The 21,742-nt window shown below is 32.7% G+C and overlaps 1 protein-coding gene across 5 annotated transcripts in view; it reads right to left on the bottom strand.

Moving 5' to 3' along the window:
* LOC145291599 (uncharacterized) overlaps positions 1-21,742 on the bottom strand; it is an 84,035-nt gene that overhangs the window by 47,880 nt on the left and 14,413 nt on the right. For all 5 annotated transcript variants that reach the window (XM_080137683.1, XM_080137695.1, XM_080137678.1 and 2 more), the window contains exon 2: positions 5,354-5,486. In XM_080137683.1, coding sequence (XP_079993809.1) covers positions 5,354-5,486 — 133 coding nt within the window. The remainder of the gene's footprint in view (positions 1-5,353; positions 5,487-21,742) is intronic.

The raw sequence follows: 21,742 nt of genomic DNA, 5'->3' as shown, positions 1-21,742 counted from the left end.
TGTATGCATAAATCTAGTAATAAAAATATTAAAATATAGTTCTTTGGTTGGTGAGAAAATATGCAGAAATCTTTGTATTTACTGAAATTCCAATTTCTTCAAATGATGTGATTGTTGCCCTTTCAGGAGTTTCTTTCGGCTGGATTTTCATTCTAGAAACATTACCAGAGTTCTTAACAGCAAATCAGCAACTGACACAGCTGCTAGTGCAGTGTCCTTATATAGGTTCCTGCATGGAATCTTCTTGATTATTCAAGATTGTTCCGAAAACGTTCTATAGAATGTCATAACACAGAATTTTCTTGATTCCAAATTGTTCCAAAAACGTTCTAAATAGAATATTTTAATATTCTATTCATTTTTATAATGAAAATTCCCTCATAACAGTCATTATATTCCATGAGTAATCGGTTTTTTTTATGTAAATTACTCCAGACAAAGCATGAGGTCACTTGATGTAAGGAACTTGAAAAAAAAAAATTTTTTTTTAAAACTACTACTAAGGTCAAAACTTACCCACAAAACAGCAATTCTTCCCTCTTTGACAGAAATATTGTTCATGGAATGTGAGGACTAAACAACATAAGGGAAGCAAGAATTACAAGGTTGCCGAAAGTAAACTCAAGATCCACTTTCTACTCTCCTGACAAAGAGGGAAGAATTACTGCTTTCTGAGTCAGAAACTATTCTATCTAACACTTATTGTTGGCAAGTTTTTGATCTAAAAGTAGTATTTTTTTACTCTTTACATCAAGTGGCTTCATGCTTTGTCTAGAGTGATTTCCATAAAAAGTACAAATGTTAATTTATGCAGTTTGACCTGTATCCTCAAATAATGTGGCCATTGCAAATGTATATACTTTTATTTCTACACACACACACACACACACACACACACACACACACACACATCTCATTGATGTGAGTAAAATGTGAAGTATACATAAGAAAATGATTGAGATTACCAAGAATCTTGGAAAACTCAGCAATATTTATTTATTTATTTATTTGCGGACTGTTATCCTCATCTTAATAGTTGTTGTTTCACAACGTTTCGGCCGACTATTCCTCTGGTCTTCATCAGGTGGTTAACCGCGACGGAATAGGAATGCCGAGTCTTAACTGTATCCTCAGTAATTACTGCCTTCCATAGTTGTTGTTTCACCAACTAATCCTCTGGCTGGCTTTGGGTAAGATTGAAACCACTATCTTCAGACAATGCTCACCTGGATGCCTCTATCCACTGCTCCATGGGCCCCGAAGGCCAAAACATGGTGAGCTGACAACAACTATGGAAGGCAGTAATTACTGAGGATACCGTTAAGAGACTCAGCATTCCTATCCTGTTGTGGTTAACCAGCTGAAGAAGGCCAGAGAAATAGTTGGCCGAAACGTGGTGAAACAACAACTATCAAGATGAAGATAACAGTTCACAAATTAATAAATATACAAATTACTCATCTCGAAAGATACCAATAACAAAATAATAAACTTGTGTTGCATTCAGTTATTTTGTAGGTTTTTATTCTTCAAGCTCTTTGTATCTTCAATTGCTATTTTGTAGTGTTTGGTTTAGTTGTTTTATAGTGGATTTTATCGTTTTTGTTCCTTGCCCTGCAAAACATGAGTTTTGCAATGGGAGAGGGAAAAGAGTTACAGTATTGGTACATTTTAAGTTAGGAAACCAGCCAAGCTGTGGTCGAGATAGAGAATGGGGAAATGGGAAGAAGGAAAAGGAGAGAAAAGGTGGGTTGAACCTAATTAAGTTATGCAAAAGGAAGTAAAAAACAAAAAGCATCAATGTTAGGTGCATTTTGTCTCAGGAAGCCAATATCTTCAGACAGCCTGATCTGGTAGCACCAATATAGAATCATAAGTAAACTCTTCCTTTGCACAACTTTTGCATTCCTCACTTACAGTTACTAAAACTTGTTTCTAGCCCACAATACATACATTTTGTCCCTGTTCTAAAATTCTTTTTTTTTTTTTTTACGGTTGGACATACTCTCTCAAATACATAATCCCACTGAGACAATAACCAAAGCTTTCATTCTGATACAATCCTTTTTTCTTCCATAACCCAAACTCAGCGCTTTTTCTATTTTTGTTAACTTTTTCATATGTAGCCAGTATAGTATTTGCCTTTCACAACATTACTATTAGCAATACTAGACGCAATAACATTCAGCACTGGACAAGGCACAGACTGCTACTTAATTTGACATTCATAGTTTTTAAATTAGTAATAAGTACATATCTCCTACATCCATCAAAATAAAACTTATATAACTGGATTCACAATAAAATTTACTTAAAAATGGTATTTTAATATTTTTGTTGTGATTTGTATATTCTATTTAAATCAGACTATTAATGACAAAACATATCAGCATAGCATGCTCGTTGGCGATAGATGACTTTTTGCAAATAAGCAGGGGGGGGGGGGTCACATAAATACTTAAAGCAGAAGTTGTACCCGTCGACTATATTTCTAGTTGTTTTAGCTAACCAAGCAAAAGAATTGTCTTTGCTATGGAATTTGAACACATGTACGTCTTTCCAGTCAAAAGTCAGAATATCTCAAAGTTGACGCTTTGTAGTACAAAGGTGAATAAAGATAAAAACTCGGTTCAAACGCTATTTAATAGCGAATATATTAATTTCTTTTGTCCTAAAATTTGAAAAGAATTGGATAAAACTTTGCATGAATCGATAGAAATAGTGACGACCACAGAATTTTTGTGCGTCGTGATACGCATGAAAAAAATCTGTGAACAAAACGTTTGTCAAACAACTTACAAAAATTAAGTATTCATTTTATTATTGTTATTATTTAGAAAACATAAGTTTTAATTATGGAAAGGAAAAGAATATTTTTTAAAAATAAATTCTTTAAAAAAAGAATGACCGACAATGACCATGCTTTTAAATCTGTTAAAACACACAAACCACTTATTCAGTTAAGTAAAATAATAACTTTTATTGGGTTTGTTTTACAATCCACGGATTAATTATGGAAAGGAAAAGAATTTTTTTTAAATTCTTTAAGAAAGAATAACTGACAATGAACATTGTTTTTAAATGAGTTAAAACACACAAACCACTTATCCAGTTATTTTATGCAACTTCAACCGTTCTACATCTATTAACTCAAGAACTTCCATCTATTCTTTCAAAGTGACCTTACCATTAATGTTTTATCTTCTGCACACACACTGTCTGGATTTCATCATCCTCTAAGGTCATTGGACCTAAGCCTGTCCTTAAGACTAACATTACACATCTATTGTATCATTTTGATATCATTTCTCTCCATTTCCTCAACCATTACTGGCTAGGTTTTACTTCTATAGATCACACTGCATACAAATGGCTAATAGACCTTTTCCTTAGTCAATAATGCTAAAGTTTTGTTTGTTAGTAATGAGCGAATTTCTCCATCCACTCCTAACTACTTAAAATCATACAAGCACTTATTCCACCTTGTGTTCCAATGATATCACTGAGGTTAAAACTTCTTGACAGCTTCAACAGCTTTGCTACCCATATATACTTTCTCCATATTGGAGTTCTCATCCATTTTAACAATTGCCTGGGCAGTCATGTCGGCATTTCCTTGTCAAGCAATAAGCAATAAACTTACTTCACCTGAAAGACAAGGGTGAACCTCCTGGAAATTCAAAGGACAAGAAACATACCTTAGTTAACAGCTTTCTCAACAATGGCCTATACTCTGTTGGCCTTGGTGCACAGAGAAAACCACTGGATGAGCTAGTTTGCTGACTATATTAAATTTCAGATTTTAGAAAAGATGAACTTAGTTTTATTTTTCTAGACTTTTGGCAATAAAGTTACAAATGTTAGGAGACAATGAGGAAGAAGGAAATAAACTAAAAAATAACTATAAAAATAGATTAAAAGCATAATTTTGTGGGCACATAAGCAAAGGGAAAATGGAGGCCCAGACGAAAAAGAAAACAAATGAGAAAATTAGTCAATTTAAAAAATTACTTGACCGCCAGTGGCTCAGAGTCAGTATTAGTATATTTACTATTAAAATACTGTTTGCCACCATGCACACTTTTCATTTATACATGGTGATAGAAAGTTTCAATGATGTGAATCATGGGGAAATGATAAAAGTGCTGAAAGCAATGGAATTATACAAATAAATATAGAAGAAAGAGGGAGAGAGTGAAGGTTAAGAGAAAATGAAGGGAAGAGAAAAAGAAATTTTTTTTAACTTTGACATTTTGTTTTACAAGAATTTACTTAAAAATGGATGACATCATAAAGAATGAATGATAGCTTTTGATAACTTGTGAAAAAATAAAGCTGGTTATAGTCAGCTAACATATTCCCTAATTTTATGCAAAGCACTACCAGAAGTGGTGACAAGGCAAATTAGTTCCTTTGCTTTTTTTTTTTTGTTATTCAGTATTATGTATTTGATACTTTTTTTTTTTAATGATATTTGATTTTTTTTTTTATTTGGATTTCAATAATTTTCTAACATATTTCTTATAAAATTTCAAATGAAAAAATTTTTATTTCTATACTTTCATAAACGTTTCTTCTAAAATTTCAAATAAAATAATTTTGTTATTAAAAGTGCAAATTAAGACTAATTGTGTTATTTTTATCTGTATAATTTTGTTAATTTTAAGCGTATACTTTTCAATAATATCCTTTTTTCTATTTTATTTCAATAAATTGCTTCAAAATACAAATACTTAATAACAAAAAAAAAGTGAAGGAATTGATTGGCCTTGTTACCGTTTCTGGTAGCGCTCCACAGAAAATTAGGGAAGACTATAACCATAAAGCTCACTTTATAACCTCATTTATTTCCAAGTAAAGGTAGATATATTTCATGATAATCATTCATTTTTTTTATCCTTCGTCTTACTTCTAATTATTTTTATTTATATTATTCAACTCCTATTACTTCTCTTTATTATTCACCCTCTATTAATGTTATTTGCCCTTCCTCTGACCATTTTAAACATTTGCATACAGATGAAAAGAGTACAACCAAGCTATTAAAGTAAAAAATATATTAATGAAAATAATTGCTTTTTTATGTTGTTAAAAAAAAAAAGTTTCCGTTATAAACTGATAGATAAATAACGTATTCAGCCATTTTTAATTTTATAATGTATAGAATTACACAGTAGGCAAATGTCAGAATCAAAGGTGTTAACTATTTTGCCAAAAGATATTGTCTATAGGGTAAATTAATTGTCTAACTGTTCATAATAATTAGCATTTTAAATTAACCATTAAAAACTAAAATGGTCTTAGTATTATAATGACAAAATTTTTTTAAAATAAATCCATTTGAGTAACTTACCTCAGTACCAACATTGAATTCGAAAAGCAGCTTCACGATAATATCAGCAAACAATGATTTTTGTTGTGGGGTTAAACTATCTTTCTTTGTATGTTGCAAATATTTCTTCCTGACTATCTTTTTTGTTAGCAAACTAAAAATGAAAAAATAAAAAATATTAGTACAGAATACAGAAAATAATGATCACAGGTGAAATAGATACAAAATATCTATCTTATTCAATGTAATACATTTAATGCTGTCTATATCTTTTTATTTTATTCATTTTACTTCAAAGTTCTCAAAAATCAAGGACCCACCCCCTCCTGGGACTAACACTTGATCTCTATATGAGATACCTAGATATACGAATATTCTATTAAAGTTCTCATTTACCTCTCAAATGCTGATTTAGTAAAGAAGTTAATACATATTCAAATGTTCCATGAAAGTTCTTTACACTAAGTTAGTTGTGAACATAATTTTCCTCTCCCCAATTGACCATTTAAATATGTTAGAGTAGATCTTTCTTGTGGTCTCTAGATCTTACTAGATTCCAGACAAGAATTCATCTAGTCTGTCTATAGTGTATACAGTTTTGTACTATTACTGCAATTAGAGGTGCACCATTCCTCATAAGCCAGTGCGGGTTAGTCATTATAAGATCTTATTTGGGCTGTGAATACTATGTTATTTTGAATATTTGACCAGGATTTACTTGTAGAGAAAAGTATCCTCATGCCAGGTTGTCCTGACAAACCCCTGTACAGAAAGACCTTAGACACTTGAAGATAGTGTCTAGTAGGCATTTAAGTGCTCTCAAAATCTAGAAAAAGGATGAAGAAAAAGAGGAACTAGAAAAAAATATATAGTAAATAGAGAATAGACAAACAAATGTAGGAAATTAAAGGAAAAGAAAGAGGAAAAAAATTTAAGTGCAAAAAAAAAATGTTCTTGGTCATTTTTCTCAGGTTAATTTTCCAAGGACTACATATAAATTTTTTTTTTTTTTTTTTTTTTTTGACCTTGCTTAAACTTTCTCTTTTTTTATTTCCCTTATATATATTTCTCTATCTTCTATTTACTATATTTTTTCTAGTCCCTCTTTATTTTCTTTCCCTTTTTCTCCCTTTTGATTTTTCTTTTCTTGCTCTCCATTATTATCATCCTCTGAAATTTTTTAAATTTCTGATCTAAATGTTTTTAAACCAGTGTTGTCTTTTTACCCTTATCTTTGTATAATGCTGGCTTTTCTCCTCTCCTTATAAGAAGCATTTAGCCTTGAAATGCCATAACCTAAAGAGGTTTCTCTTCTTTTTCCCCTCTTACTTTCATTCTTATTGACCTGATAACATAATAAATTTTCTATGTAACTTTACTCCTTATTTTTTTAATTTATTATATAAAAACTTTAAAATTTTAGAAATGATGATGAACAGATCAAATAGGCACAGAATGTCGGTTTTATTCAATCAAATATACATGAATAAACAAATGAGGCCTAATTATACAAACTATTTAAAATATCTGACATCAATGAAAAAGTTTTTCAAAAGATTAATTGGAAAGTTTCAAGTGTTAAATAAAATCAAGCAAAAGCATAAAAAAATATGGCTAACCATTTTAAGACTACAAAAAAAAAAAATATCAAGATTTCATTTTAATTTCAATGATAATGGTCTAAGTTTGTAATGGCCAACATATTGGTGCATTGCACAAATGCAAGTGATGATAACACATTTGTGCATATATTTTTTTATATAATTCAAGGAACATATATAAATAAATAATATACTAAATTTTCATTTTTATTCATTTTTTTCAAAAAAAGAAAAACTTAACTATATTTTGACAGACCATTTCGCATACGGATGAACAACCACAAATTTAACTCAGTGTCTTTCATTCATGCTGCTCTTTAGAAAACCAAAAGTTTTCCTTTGGAAAAAAAAAATATATAGCATGCAAACGATATTTATTTGCAAGATTACTGTCATCAATAACAGCAAGTTCATTTATTTCAAGATTAAACTCATCAAACTTGGGTCAGTTTGTCTTCATATAGCATAGTCACATTCATACACCTGTTGTTCTTAAATCTCCGATGTTAAGTAATGTTGCGCCTAGTCAGTACCAGATCGGTGGCCATTTGGGAATACCAGATGCTGTATGTGGGAGGATGGTAACACCTCCCTGCAAAAAATTTTATAAATGCAAAAAAACTAAGATCAAAATTACATGCGACTGGGGATTGTTTGCAAATTTAATTCCGTAAAAACTTCCTCCTTCAAAGGAAACTGGCTCAACCCACCCAGGATGAATGTTGCATTAAGTAGACGGCTGTCTTCATTTGTTCTATGGATTTTACTTGATGGATTCATCTGAGTTCAATAAGAGTATCAAAATGGTCTCCAAACTGGCAATAAGCCTTAATCATTGAAATGTTACTTTTGATAGACTAATTTTTCCTATTTAATCTTGATCAATATTTGATTTTTTATATATAAATAAAGTGGAAGGTTTTTTTTACTCCTTATTTCATATATACCTTTACCCTACCAATCAACACTGGAAAAATAATTTAACAGGATATGGTTTTCAATAATCTAAGTATTATTTTCCTTCCTCCTACTTTCGTATAGATGCCATTTTTTTTTTTTTTTTTTAACCTACCAAACATTAATAAACAAGTTCATATAAATATATGATGATCATATTCTACCGTAATGTAATGTAATAATTAAATTTACTTTGCGGATCATTAATTTCTGCATTACTTATATTTCTACCTCCATTTACTTTTTTGGTGACATGAGACGAAATGTAAATATATTAATCTTTATCTTATTGGCTAGAGAGTGCAAGAAAAAAAAGAGTTTGATAAGTGTTTTGCATTAGCTGGTTTCCTCTCTTTCTTTCTTTCTCTCTCTACAAACAGCAAACACATTTTTCTACGACCTTGCTCCTGTCAGAAAAAGATAAACAGAGAGTCGAAGCAAAAAAACTTTTAAAATATTACAGAACACCTGAAACAATAACAATTTGATCAAGGAGGATTGCCTCTCCTGGATAAGGACATAAGCTATATATTTATACTAACAGGATTACCTATCATTGCAGGAGGAAAATAGAAGTTAAAAAGTGTATGCAACATTTTTCTTTAAAACTCCCCCTCTCTCTCTGATTACTTTCCTCTCTGGCAACTGGTTCAATATAATAGAAAAAGAAAGAATGTAAGAACGGAAAAGAAAGTTGACCAGCTATCTAACCTAGTTTCAATGTTATTTTTTAAACAATTATCAGCAAGAATAAAAAAGTTATTTTTTACCCTCTTTTGTGCAAACTAATTTGGTCTCTTGTGACCCCCAAACAGAATTATTACTATAGTATTTTTTTTATAACTAGATCAAAGTCACTGAATTTAGTGATGAAAGGTTTGTAAATGTATCTTGTGTAGTTTCCAATTTTTAGCCAATCAGACACGTTTTTCTATAATAGATAAAGTAGTCATTCATAAAGTAAAATAAAAAGAAACAACGAAAATATGGAATCTTCCCAGGATACTACTATTGCATGTTTATCGTCACTTGTCATCCCCCACCCACCCACCCCCGTCCAGGGGTTGGGCATTTGGATTGTCAACTTAATCGAGTGGCTTCTCTCTACTTGATTCAATCCATTACGAATGCTTCTGTTAACATGTTTCAGGTCCTGCTAGATGTTATCACTCCACATTTTCCTAGGTCGGCCTTTTGGACAGGCTCCAAAGGACATCAAAGTTAATGATTCTTCTTAGCCACTTGTTGACTGCCATGTATTGGATGCGGCTAAACCATCTCAGTCTATTCCAGTGTAGGGTTTCATTTATTGAATTGAGGTCAAGTTTGGATTTCTGCTCATTGAGAGGAGTTGTATTAGCAAGCTTTGAGAAACATATTTATCATTTACTCTGCATGATCACTGCAAGTTAATCTCGTGAAGTATTTATTATTATCCTTAGTTAACAAAGATTTATTTTTATATCATAGAATATAGTAATGGAAAACGTTTTAATCCAAAATCTAACATTCTTTATTTAAAAAGTGAGCATATATGCAAGGATAAACTATACAGTTACTAGCAGTTCTGCCCGGCTTTGCTCGGGCCCTATGTACTATTCATAAGGTTATGTGCATATGTATGTATTAAAAAGTGTGAATGTGTAAAATAATGCCTTTCTGTATAATAGTCTACCATAGAGAAAAGACAGACAGACATGTTCACTTTTATAGAGATAGATAGATAGATTGGATGCAATATATAGTAATGATTTAAAAAGTATTAAAAAATTAAAAAAAACTCATGTGCCACCACCGAGAATCGAAACCAAAACGTTCAGCTCACGATTTATTTTGCTTCTGCCATCAATGACTGGGCTATGAAAACATATTTACTGCAAGGCTAAAAATTAAAACATGAACCAATAGCTACTACGTTATGCATTCGTAATGCTGGCATTCGACCTTCACCTGGCAAATTTTATTTTTTTTTTTATTTTCACACCGATTTTTCCGGGATAAAACCCAAATATAAAGTTTTGCATGGATTTAAATACCTTATATATGAAGTTTCATGTCTGTAGACCAAAAACTCTAGGAGTTTGGTAGGCAAAATTTGTTAAACAAAAATATATACGTATACATAAATATATATGGAAACAATTGTGTTTACTATAAACTTTTTAAGCAAATATGCAAGTATAAATCATGTAGAATATTTGCATGAATATAATTACACGTAATAATTAACTAAAGATGATTATCCCATTAGAAAACCGAAGCAACTAATAGGGAATTAATTAAAATGAATGTTTAAAAGAATATGCAAATTAGCTAGATCTATTGATAATGAATGCAATTCCACAACCCATATATAAGAAAATTGTATTTTGTTTTTAAATATATAGAAAAAAGGGTTTTTAATATGAATATCAATACACACAAAAGAAAAACGAATTTATAGGAGTATAGATAGTAACTATTTTTTTTTTTTTTTAATCTTTTTTGGTTTTTGCGAGAGATGGAGCATCCTATCAGATGACAGACATCCTCCCACTATTTCAGAGACTTTAACCAAGAGATCTTTTAAGGATTCTAACAGTTATTTTCAACCATGACATACGTTATGCAAACTCAAATACGTCATCATTATTATTTAATTAATTGGAATTCATTATTGAGATGAGTATCCATTTACTTATTGCAGACTATCATCCTTATCCGCTAGAAGATGAGGATGATAGTTTGCAATAAATAAATGGATGAATAAGTCATCATTCTAATTTTGATTGAAAAGAAACAAGTTTGTTTTTCTTTAAATTCAAAACGCACATCAAACATTGCCCAAGAATAAAGAATCCTTTGTGTACTCATTTCTCTCGGTCTTGAACCCTATACCCTTCATTTAAATCATTTATAATTGTATTCCCAGGTAAACAGACACCACAAATGGGAATTTTCTAGTTTTATGGTAGTGTTGGGACGATTAATCAGAATTGGGAATCGGAAAAATTGGAACATATTTTCCGATGCCAAAACGATTCTTTAAATTGTCTTTTTTATTTGATTTTGTTTAAAGCTAAATCTTCCATTGTTGGTAAAAATGATAAAATTTGATTTTTAACCACCAGTGAAGCTAAAATCGATAGATTGTTTCGCTTAATTATATTTTATGTTAAGGAAAATATTTGCACATTTTACATGCATGGTTTTATAGTCATCAGAGAAAAATACTGCTATATAGTTAAACATTTAGAGATTCATGAAGAATCGGAATCGGTAATTGTAATAAATAATACAATAGTAATAAAACAACTCTGCATGTGTGTTTCTCACCTCTACAAGACTTACATTTTTTTTGTTTTGATTATTAATTACCAAAATCAAAAGTGCAATTGTATAATATAAAAAAAATTCTATTTTAAAAACAATTTAATTACGAAATTAAAGCCACCAGAATGCATTATGGTGTATTCATAAACAAATCAGTTGTTTTAATCTTTTGTTGATATTTAAAGAAAAAAGAAAATGAATTACTTCATAATCCTTTGAGATTTGAAAAGAATTTTAAGTATTGAAACTGCTGAATGGAAAGTCATTTGAACTTGCTTTGAAATTCTTGCAAATCTTGAAAAGATTGACAATTTGGGAAGCAATTTACATCCATGTAATCTAAATAAAAACTGACAGTACTTCTTTTCACAGCTAGCCCTTCATGCACGCCCAGACACTGCTAGCCCTTCATGCACGCCCAGACACTGCTAGCCCTTGCTACACGCCCAGACACTGCTAGCCCTTGCTACACGGCCAGACACTGCTAGCCCTTGCTACACGGCCAGACACTGCTAGCCCTTGCTACACGGCCAGACACTGCTAGCCCTTCATGCACGCCCAGACACTGCTAGCCCTTGCAACACGGCCAGACACTGCTAGCCCTTCATGCACGCCCAGACACTGCTAGCCCTTCATGCACGCCCAGACACTGCTAGCCCTTCATGCACGCCCAGACACTGCTAGCCCTTCATGCACGCCCAGACACTGCTAGCCCTTCATGCACGCCCAGACACTGCTAGCCCTTGCTACACGCCCAGACACTGCTAGCCCTTGCTACACGCCCAGACACTGCTAGCCCTTGCTACACGCCCAGACACTGCTAGCCCTTGCTACACGGCCAGACACTGCTAGCCCTTGCTACACGGCCAGACACTGCTAGCCCTTGCTACACGGCCAGACACTGCTAGCCCTTGCTACACGGCCAGACACTGCTAGCCCTTGCTACACGCCCAGACACTGCTAGCCCTTGCTACACGCCCAGACACTGCTAGCCCTTCATGCACGCCCAGACACTGCTAGCCCTTCATGCACGGCCAGACACTGCTAGCCCTTCATGCACGGCCAGACACTGCTAGCCCTTCATGCACGGCCAGACACTGCTAGCCCTTCATGCACGGCCAGACACTGCTAGCCCTTCCTACACGGCCAGACACTGCTAGCCCTTCCTACACGGCCAGACACTGCTAGCCCTTCCTACACGGCCAGACACTGCTAGCCCTTCCTACACGGCCAGACACTGCTAGCCCTTCCTACACGGCCAGACACTGCTAGCCCTTCCTACACGGCCAGACACTGCTAGCCCTTTCTACACGGCCAGACACTGCTAGCCCTTCCTACACGGCCAGACACTGCTAGCCCTTCCTACACGGCCAGACACTGCTAGCCCTTCCTACACGGCCAGACACTGCTAGCCCTTCCTACACGGCCAGACACTGCTAGCCCTTCCTACACGGCCAGACACTGCTAGCCCTTCCTACACGGTTTAACACTCAAATTGTAATTAACACTTCCCCATAATATGACGACTCCAATTCTCAGAAAGACCGACTCTTGAATCATTAGAAACTTTACTTTCTTGCCGAAATAGCTTATAATCTAAATAAAATTTACAGCACTCCTTTTCACTGCCATTGTAATTTGCACCCTCATCTTAACTTTGATGTGTTCTATCAGCTGCCAAAACTAGACTTATGTCCTTCAAAATCCGTACTTCTTAACAGTCACTCATCTCCTATGCAAATTAGTGCGTTCATATTTTTAAATCAGATATATTTTTAAATCAGATATATTTTTACGAAGACTAAAACATTCATACCGTAACAAAATTTGTTTTATAACAATGCGATTTGATTAATACATGACCAAACAATACAATAATTAAAATTAACTTTCAAAAATCTTGATTAAAAGAAAAATAACTAAAATATAAAATTTAAAAAAAAAAAAAAAAGCTATAAAAATGAAAATAAAAAAATTCCCGGCAATGCTGCATAGGATCAACTAGTATAGTAATGGGATTCTTTTTTTATTATAAAGAGATAATTCTGTATTTGATTTCCTGAATACGATTATGTCAAAGTTTGATACGCACGGACGTGAAACTAGCAAAATGCAAAGATAGAATAATACTAACAAAAACAGATATAGTAGGAAAGGGAAGACACTACACTTTGATCCTAGCATGTTAAAGTGTGTTAAAAGAACTTTCAATGTTTTTTTTTTTTTCGTTATCATCAAATTTCTTTTAATGTCCATTTTACATGTTGGCATGTGTTGGACGGCTTTAAGAAATTGACTGCTAAAGTAACCTATCTCTGGCCAGATGTTATCTTTCTTGGAAGCCCAAGTAAAAAAAAAATAAATTAAAAAAAAAAGTCCATAATGCATTAGTCAGAAGATAAACAAAATATCATTTTAAAAATGTCTTTCATTATGCTTAACAAACACGAAAGTTTGAGTTTTTTTCTTAATATTACAGCTGTTTGCAGTCAAAAGAAAAAAAAGGTCAAATATGATTGTTTTTATGAAATAAGTTGTTTTGAAATAATACAGGTTATTTTTAGGATTCCACTCAAGTTAATATTAAAAAAAAAATAAATAAATAACGAAGCTTGAAAGATAACAACCACTGTATATGCAACTGCCATATTGTGTATACAGTTGCTGTGTATGTAAAAGTGGTCATTCTTACGTCTTATCTTTATATAAGGTTTTTTTTTTGTTTGTTTTTTTAAGTTTACCGTTTGTTGACCGAACAATTTTATCAGCAGTCATGTCATTCAGTCTACTGAGAAAAGGAAACATATTCTGACGTAAGCACTTACGTAAATATCTAAGTTTTTGTTGTTATTCATTTGTGTGTGCGCCTGTGCGTGTATTTTGTTTTGCTTTTTGAATGTAGTTACATTCTTAATTTATGTCAAATAATATAGAGGAGATACTATCACAATCTAAAGAAATGTAGGAGTGGAGGGATATAATAAACATTAATATTTGGAAACCAACATATATATATATATATATATATATATATATATATATATATATTTCCAAAACCTCTGACCTTGATGGAGAGGAGTCTAAAACTTGCTATGATTTCAAATGATCTAAAATAACAGCAAGGGAAGACTTGATTCCAAATATTACTAACATGTTATATCTCCCCCCCCTCTTTTGGAAATTGGATATGATTAGGAATTTCTCCAGTATCAAATAATCCTTATACACTGAAATTTACTTCATGTATGAAGACTAAAGAGGGGGAGATATAACATAGGAGAAATATTTGGAATCAAGTCTCCCCCTTGCTGTTATTACAGACCATTTGAAACCATAGCAGCAAGTTTTAGTCTCCCCTCCATCAAGGTCAGAGATTTTGGGGAAATATCAGATATTTTGTAATTCATATGCAAAACTAGGAAAACAAATGACTATGATTAAAAAGCACCAAAAAAAGGCTCTGGATGATCCCCTTAATGTGCAACCTTAAGGGCAAATGTCATATAGCCCACTAAACAATTCAGGTCATTAGCTTTCTAACAAGCTCTCATTTGTTAAATTCTGAACAATAATCGCTGAGATTTGGAACATAAAATTACAAAAAAAGGTGGTATATATATATATATATATATATATATATATATATATGATGATTGCAACTTCTTAACAGAAATTTGCCATCCCTTCAGTTAAGTGTTGTACATCTGTGTGCACGTAGGTGACTTTTTAATCCAGCTTTAGACCTACATGAAAGTACACCCTCCTTTAGGGGAGCCTGCGGGGTTCCCACTTTCCGGCCTTGTGCCACATAATGCTGATGTGGGCAGCATTTAAATAAATACACATGATATATAAACTTTCTTGTAAAGGTGATCGCATGATAATATTGTGAATCCTCGAATGTCATGTTAGGCCACTTTCAGATTTGCAGATTAGACCACAAATATGACAACTTAGTGTTGCCAGATGTGCTGTAAAAGCCTCCTCATAAGACTGTCATTCCTGTCTTTCATTCGATGATTTCACAACAAACCAGCTTTTGACAAAAGGAATCTGCCACATACATTGCACTTCAGTTCTTAAAATTTCTGACATATTTTTGTCCTACTTTCTTAAAACATGTTTTAAGACAGCAAGGTCTACACGCTGCTTTCAAAAATCTTATAACTTTCTCTGATGGTTTTTCTCCACAGTGATTAATCTTTCGTTTGGGCTTCCCAGTTATGTACATCTATTTCAAGTATTTTCAAGCTGTTTTTCAGAGAATCCTTAAACCTTTTTCTTGATTTATATTGTGGACTTCTACCTCCATCTATCTTGCCATAAAAGTTGTTGAGGATGTCTTTTGCCCTCCATTTTAACCAGTGCATCTAATTTTGTAATTTTTTTTTTTTTTTTTTTTTTCATACGAGGACTATGTGATCATTCAAAAACTACAGCATCAGGCATTAGAATCCTCCAGTTAATATTAAGTATTCTCCAAATACAACTTTGGTGAAACCTTTTCAATAACTTGAGATGCCTTTTATATGTTGTCCAAGTCTGACCTACATAGCAGTGCAGTGATAACACATGCTTCGGAAACACTTAGCCTTGTTTTTGATGTGGTTCCCTGATCTGACCACACGCGTTTCTCCAGTTTGCCAAAAGCAGATCTGGCTTTGGCTATTCTGTGATTTATCTCAGCATCAAGCGTACTTAGCATACTATCTAGATATACAAAATTGTTTGTGACATTTAACTTCTTACCATCAACCAAGATGTTTGGTTCAACATATGGCATTCCTATAGGAGGGGAATACATAACATGTTTTCTTGAGGCTGATGGTAAGTCCAAAAGCTTTACAAGCCTCTGATAACAAGCCTCGTCCATAATTATGTGTGTCCACTTCTGAATGTGAAACAAGATCTGCATCACCTGCATATAAAAGTCCAAGAACAAGGTTCTGAAAAGTTTTCGACCTTGCGTTGAGACATCTAAGGTTAAAAAGTTTACCTGATGTGCAAAACTAAAACTTCACCCCAACATCACAATTGTTAAAAGCATGCACCAGCATCACAGCAAAATATACGGAAAATAATGTAGGAGCAAATATATCACCTTGTTTCACACCGTTTACAACTGAAATTGGATCGGACAGAGATCCATCAAAGTTTACTCGGGCTTTCACATTATGGTGTAACTGCTGATTCACATTATGGTGTAACTGCTGATTCACATTATGGTGTAACTGCTGATTCACATTATGGTGTAACTGCTGATTCACATTATGGTGTAACTGCTGATTCACATTATGGTGTAACTGCTGATTCACATTATGGTGTAACTGCTGATTCACATTATGGTGTAACTGCTGATTCACATTATGGTGTAACTGCTGATTCACATTATGGTGTAACTGCTGATTCACATTATGGTGTAACTGCTGATTCACATTATGGTGTAACTGCTGATTCACATTATGGTGTAACTGCTGATTCACATTATGGTGTAACTGCTGATTCACATTATGGTGTAACTGCTGATTCACATTATGGTGTAACTGCTGATTCACATTATGGTGTAACTGCTGATTCACATTATGGTGTAACTGCTGATTCACATTATGGTGTAACTGCTGATTCACATTATGGTGTAACTGCTGATTCACATTATGGTGTAACTGCTGATTCACATTATGGTGTAACTGCTGATTCACATTATGGTGTAACTGCTGATTCACATTATGGTGTAACTGCTGATTCACATTATGGTGTAACTGCTGATTCACATTATGGTGTAACTGCTGATTCACATTATGGTGTAACTGCTGATTCACATTATGGTGTAACTGCTGATTCACATTATGGTGTAACTGCTGATTCACATTATGGTGTAACTGCTGATTCACATTATGGTGTAACTGCTGATTCACATTATGGTGTAACTGCTGATTCACATTATGGTGTAACTGCTGATTCACATTATGGTGTAACTGCTGATTCACATTATGGTGTAACTGCTGATTCACATTATGGTGTAACTGCTGATTCACATTATGGTGTAACTGCTGATTCACATTATGGTGTAACTGCTGATTCACATTATGGTGTAACTGCTGATTCACATTATGGTGTAACTGCTGATTCACATTATGGTGTAACTGCTGATTCACATTATGGTGTAACTGCTGATTCACATTATGGTGTAACTGCTGATTCACATTATGGTGTAACTGCTGATTCACATTATGGTGTAACTGCTGATTCACATTATGGTGTAACTGCTGATTCACATTATGGTGTAACTGCTGATTCACATTATGGTGTAACTGCTGATTCACATTATGGTGTAACTGCTGATTCACATTATGGTGTAACTGCTGATTCACATTATGGTGTAACTGCTGATTCACATTATGGTGTAACTGCTGATTCACATTATGGTGTAACTGCTGATTCACATTATGGTGTAACTGCTGATTCACATTATGGTGTAACTGCTGATTCACATTATGGTGTAACTGCTGATTCACATTATGGTGTAACTGCTGATTCACATTATGGTGTAACTGCTGATTCACATTATGGTGTAACTGCTGATTCACATTATGGTGTAACTGCTGATTCACATTATGGTGTAACTGCTGATTCACATTATGGTGTAACTGCTGATTCACATTATGGTGTAACTGCTGATTCACATTATGGTGTAACTGCTGATTCACATTATGGTGTAACTGCTGATTCACATTATGGTGTAACTGCTGATTCACATTATGGTGTAACTGCTGATTCACATTATGGTGTAACTGCTGATTCACATTATGGTGTAACTGCTGATTCACATTATGGTGTAACTGCTGATTCACATTATGGTGTAACTGCTGATTCACATTATGGTGTAACTGCTGATTCACATTATGGTGTAACTGCTGATTCACATTATGGTGTAACTGCTGATTCACATTATGGTGTAACTGCTGATTCACATTATGGTGTAACTGCTGATTCACATTATGGTGTAACTGCTGATTCACATTATGGTGTAACTGCTGATTCACATTATGGTGTAACTGCTGATTCACATTATGGTGTAACTGCTGATTCACATTATGGTGTAACTGCTGATTCACATTATGGTGTAACTGCTGAAGCAACGCAAAACTAGTAGGACAGTCTAGTTTCATAAGAATCTTCCAAAGTGCATTGCGATTGACAGTGTCAAAAGCTTTTGTCAGATCGACAAAAACTTGATACAAAGGCATTCTTACAAGCAAGAAGATCATCTTTGACTTTGGACATTGATCAAAACAAAACAAAAAAAAATGATAAAACTTCCAGAGGGAAAATTTTGTGGAGAGATAAACATCTCTTATTGCTAGAATGGACAGAGTTCGAAAAGAACTATATTGCGTATATGTTTATTCAAAAATATAACTATATACTTGATTTCCAACATTGAATTCCAAGTTTATTTATTAGTGTTTAATTGCCATACTAGAACACAACATAGATAACATCTGAGATTATAACTAATCTCAATAAGTACTTCAGCCAGTTGAAAAAAAAAAAAAAAAAAAAAAACCTGTTAACTAAATCCGTAATAACAAGAAACTCAAACAGATGTGTTGAGCAAAATTGGACTGTATCGATTTCATTTTGATGAATTGATTTTTAAGAATTTTGAAATAATGATTTTATTGACTCAATACAATTAAATTAAAAAATTTGGAAATTATTATTATTTTTTTTTTTGAGAAATGAATTTATTTAAATCTAGCAGGCTTTCCCACATGAATGAATGTGAATCTATGTCCACAACTACTTGCAGTTGCACGCATAAATGCATACACATTACCATACTTCTTTTAATATAATTATAGATAATAAAAATAATAAAAACAAGTTTAATTAAAACAGGGACTTTGCTGCTTGCAAACCTCACAATATTATTGTAAAATTTATAAATCATACAAAATTGATACTGGATTCACCATAACATTTTACTTCAGTTAGGTTTGATCTTGGTATAGGGCATTTTTTCTGATTACTGCTTATCAAGGCCAAGTGCCACTAAAGGATAAGGGTTTAAAGGATTGTTGGTTGGTTAGTATTATGCATATAAAATTGAGAAAAGCAGTTTCCACTTAGTTTTGCTATTAGATTTACACAACATCAGGTAAAGTTTGGCCACCATTTTGTTTTGTTTCAGCTTATTCACAAAACGGCGACACTTTTCAAGCAGGATTTCTCAATTTTAGATGTATAATACTGAATGCACGTTTTATGGAGATGATTTCTCATCTAGTAATATTTAACAAAACCAACAACTAATTTTAAAATCCTAAATTCTTTTCTTGCATTCTTCTATATGACAGAAATCTTTATAAATTGCTGATTTTTAGCTTATAACATTTAATTTTAGCACAAAATTACTTTCTCATTCATAGACTTGCAAATCAATTTCCAATTTTCCACGGCGACGACAAAGACACTCCTTTTTAATACATTTTAAAAAGAATGTGATCCACTGAGTCATTCATAGAGCTCAGATATGATCATTTGAAATAAGGAAAAGGCAAGTTTACAAAGTCAGTTAAAATGTTTTAAATACGATAATAAAATCCTTAATTAGTCTCTTTCTGTTCATTATTTAACTTGCTTTCTAGCTAGGGATTAAATAGTATTAATATGTGTAGTGATATTTCCTTTAGTTTACAATATTTAGTTTTATAGTTAGGTTTATTACTTTTGATTGTTAAGAGAAGAAATGTAAAAATGAGAGAGTCAGATGAAAGCAAACATGCTAGACATAAAAAACAAAAAAAAAACATGCTAGACATAAAAAAAACATGCTAGACATAAAAAAAAACATGCTAGACATAAAAAAAACATGCTAGACATAAAAAAAACAAAAAAAAACATGCTAGACATAAAAAAACATGCTAGACATAAAAAAAAACATGCTAGACATAAAAAAAACATGCTAGACATAAAAAAAAACATGCTAGACATAAAAAAAAACATGCTAGACATAAAAAAAAACATGCTAGACATAAAAAAAAACATGCTAGACATAAAAAAAACATGCTAGACATAAAAAAAACATGCTAGACATAAAAAAAACATGCTAGACATAAAAAAAACATGCTAGACATAAAAAAAACATGCTAGACATAAAAAAAAAACATGCTAGACATAAAAAAAAACATGCTAGACATAAAAAAACATGCTAGACATAAAAAAACATGCTAGACATAAAAAAACATGCTAGACATAAAAAAAACATGCTAGACATAAAAAAAACATGCTAGACATAAAAAACAAAAAAAAACATGCTAGACATAAAAAAAACATGCTAGACAAAAAGAAACATGCTAGACAAAAAGAAACATGCTAGACATAAAAGAAACATGCTAGACATAAAAGAAACATGCTAGACATAAAAGAAACATGCTAGACATAAAAGAAACATGCTAGACATAAAAGAAACATGCTAGACATAAAAGTAGGCACCGCCAAAACTGGGGGGGGCAGGTAAGTACTTTTTGACGGACCGTCTTTTTAAAAATCTACCAAAAATCAGGTAATTATCCGATCAATACGAAATTTTCAGCGATTATTAGGAGAAGAATGAGCTTTATAACAGTGTACTTATTTTTCATAAACGATATTTATATATATATTTTTTTTTGCTTACAAAACCCCCCCTTGTTTTGAAGTGGGAACAAATATGCTTAAAATAATCATCTGAAACTGAACAAAACATATTGTGTTGTTGTAAGGGACAGAATTATAGATAAAAAAAAAAAAAAAAAAAAAAAATTGTTTGCATACCTTATTTTGACGTCTGAATATCAGAACTTCGATTGTGTTTAATTATCCCGCTTTTGAGTTTTGAAGTGTGAAATTCGGTGATTATGTTAAGTAAAATAATTAATTTAAGTTAAGCAAAACAAAAAAAAAATTTTTTTAATATTTATACGAAAAAAGCCATTTTAAAATTTTTGATAAATAAATTAACAATTTTTTTTTAGCGAGCCGAATAATGCATGACCATTATTAAACAGGGCATGCTTTGAATAATCGATGCAAAAAAAAAAAAAATTCGATAAATATTGTGCCCTTTGTGTTAAAAATAGCATCATTTTTTTCGATCTCGTTTGAAAACGTTTGCCGCCTTTCGACTACGGTGGACCAAACGCGCTGAAATAATTTTTTTTTATTCTGCTTTAAATTGCCCTCCCCCCATTTTGGGGAGCCTGGCCCCCACACACATACACATTAAAAACCAAACTCATACAAATGGTCACCCATCTGGTACTGGCCAGCCTCAGCTTAATAATACATTGAAATTTTTGTCACTGAAAAATAAGTTTTTTTGGCCTGTTTGGTCTTCCATAGTTTTCTTATCATCAAAAGAAAACGTAAACAGAGTCGATCTGAATTCTACATCGACGCGAAATATTTGGTTACCTATATGAATAAGTGGAATTATTTGAAATTCAGGTACTTATATTATAATATTTTTGCATATTCTCTTAGAAAATCATCCTAA

The sequence above is a fragment of the Euprymna scolopes genome, chromosome 2 (genome assembly GCF_053919585.1).
Source record: "Euprymna scolopes isolate OS-2025 chromosome 2, ASM5391958v1, whole genome shotgun sequence".
Lineage (NCBI taxonomy): Eukaryota > Metazoa > Mollusca > Cephalopoda > Sepiida > Sepiolidae > Euprymna > Euprymna scolopes.
The sequence above is the reverse complement of the archived record's forward strand: the minus strand, read 5'-3'. Positions and strand labels throughout refer to the sequence as shown.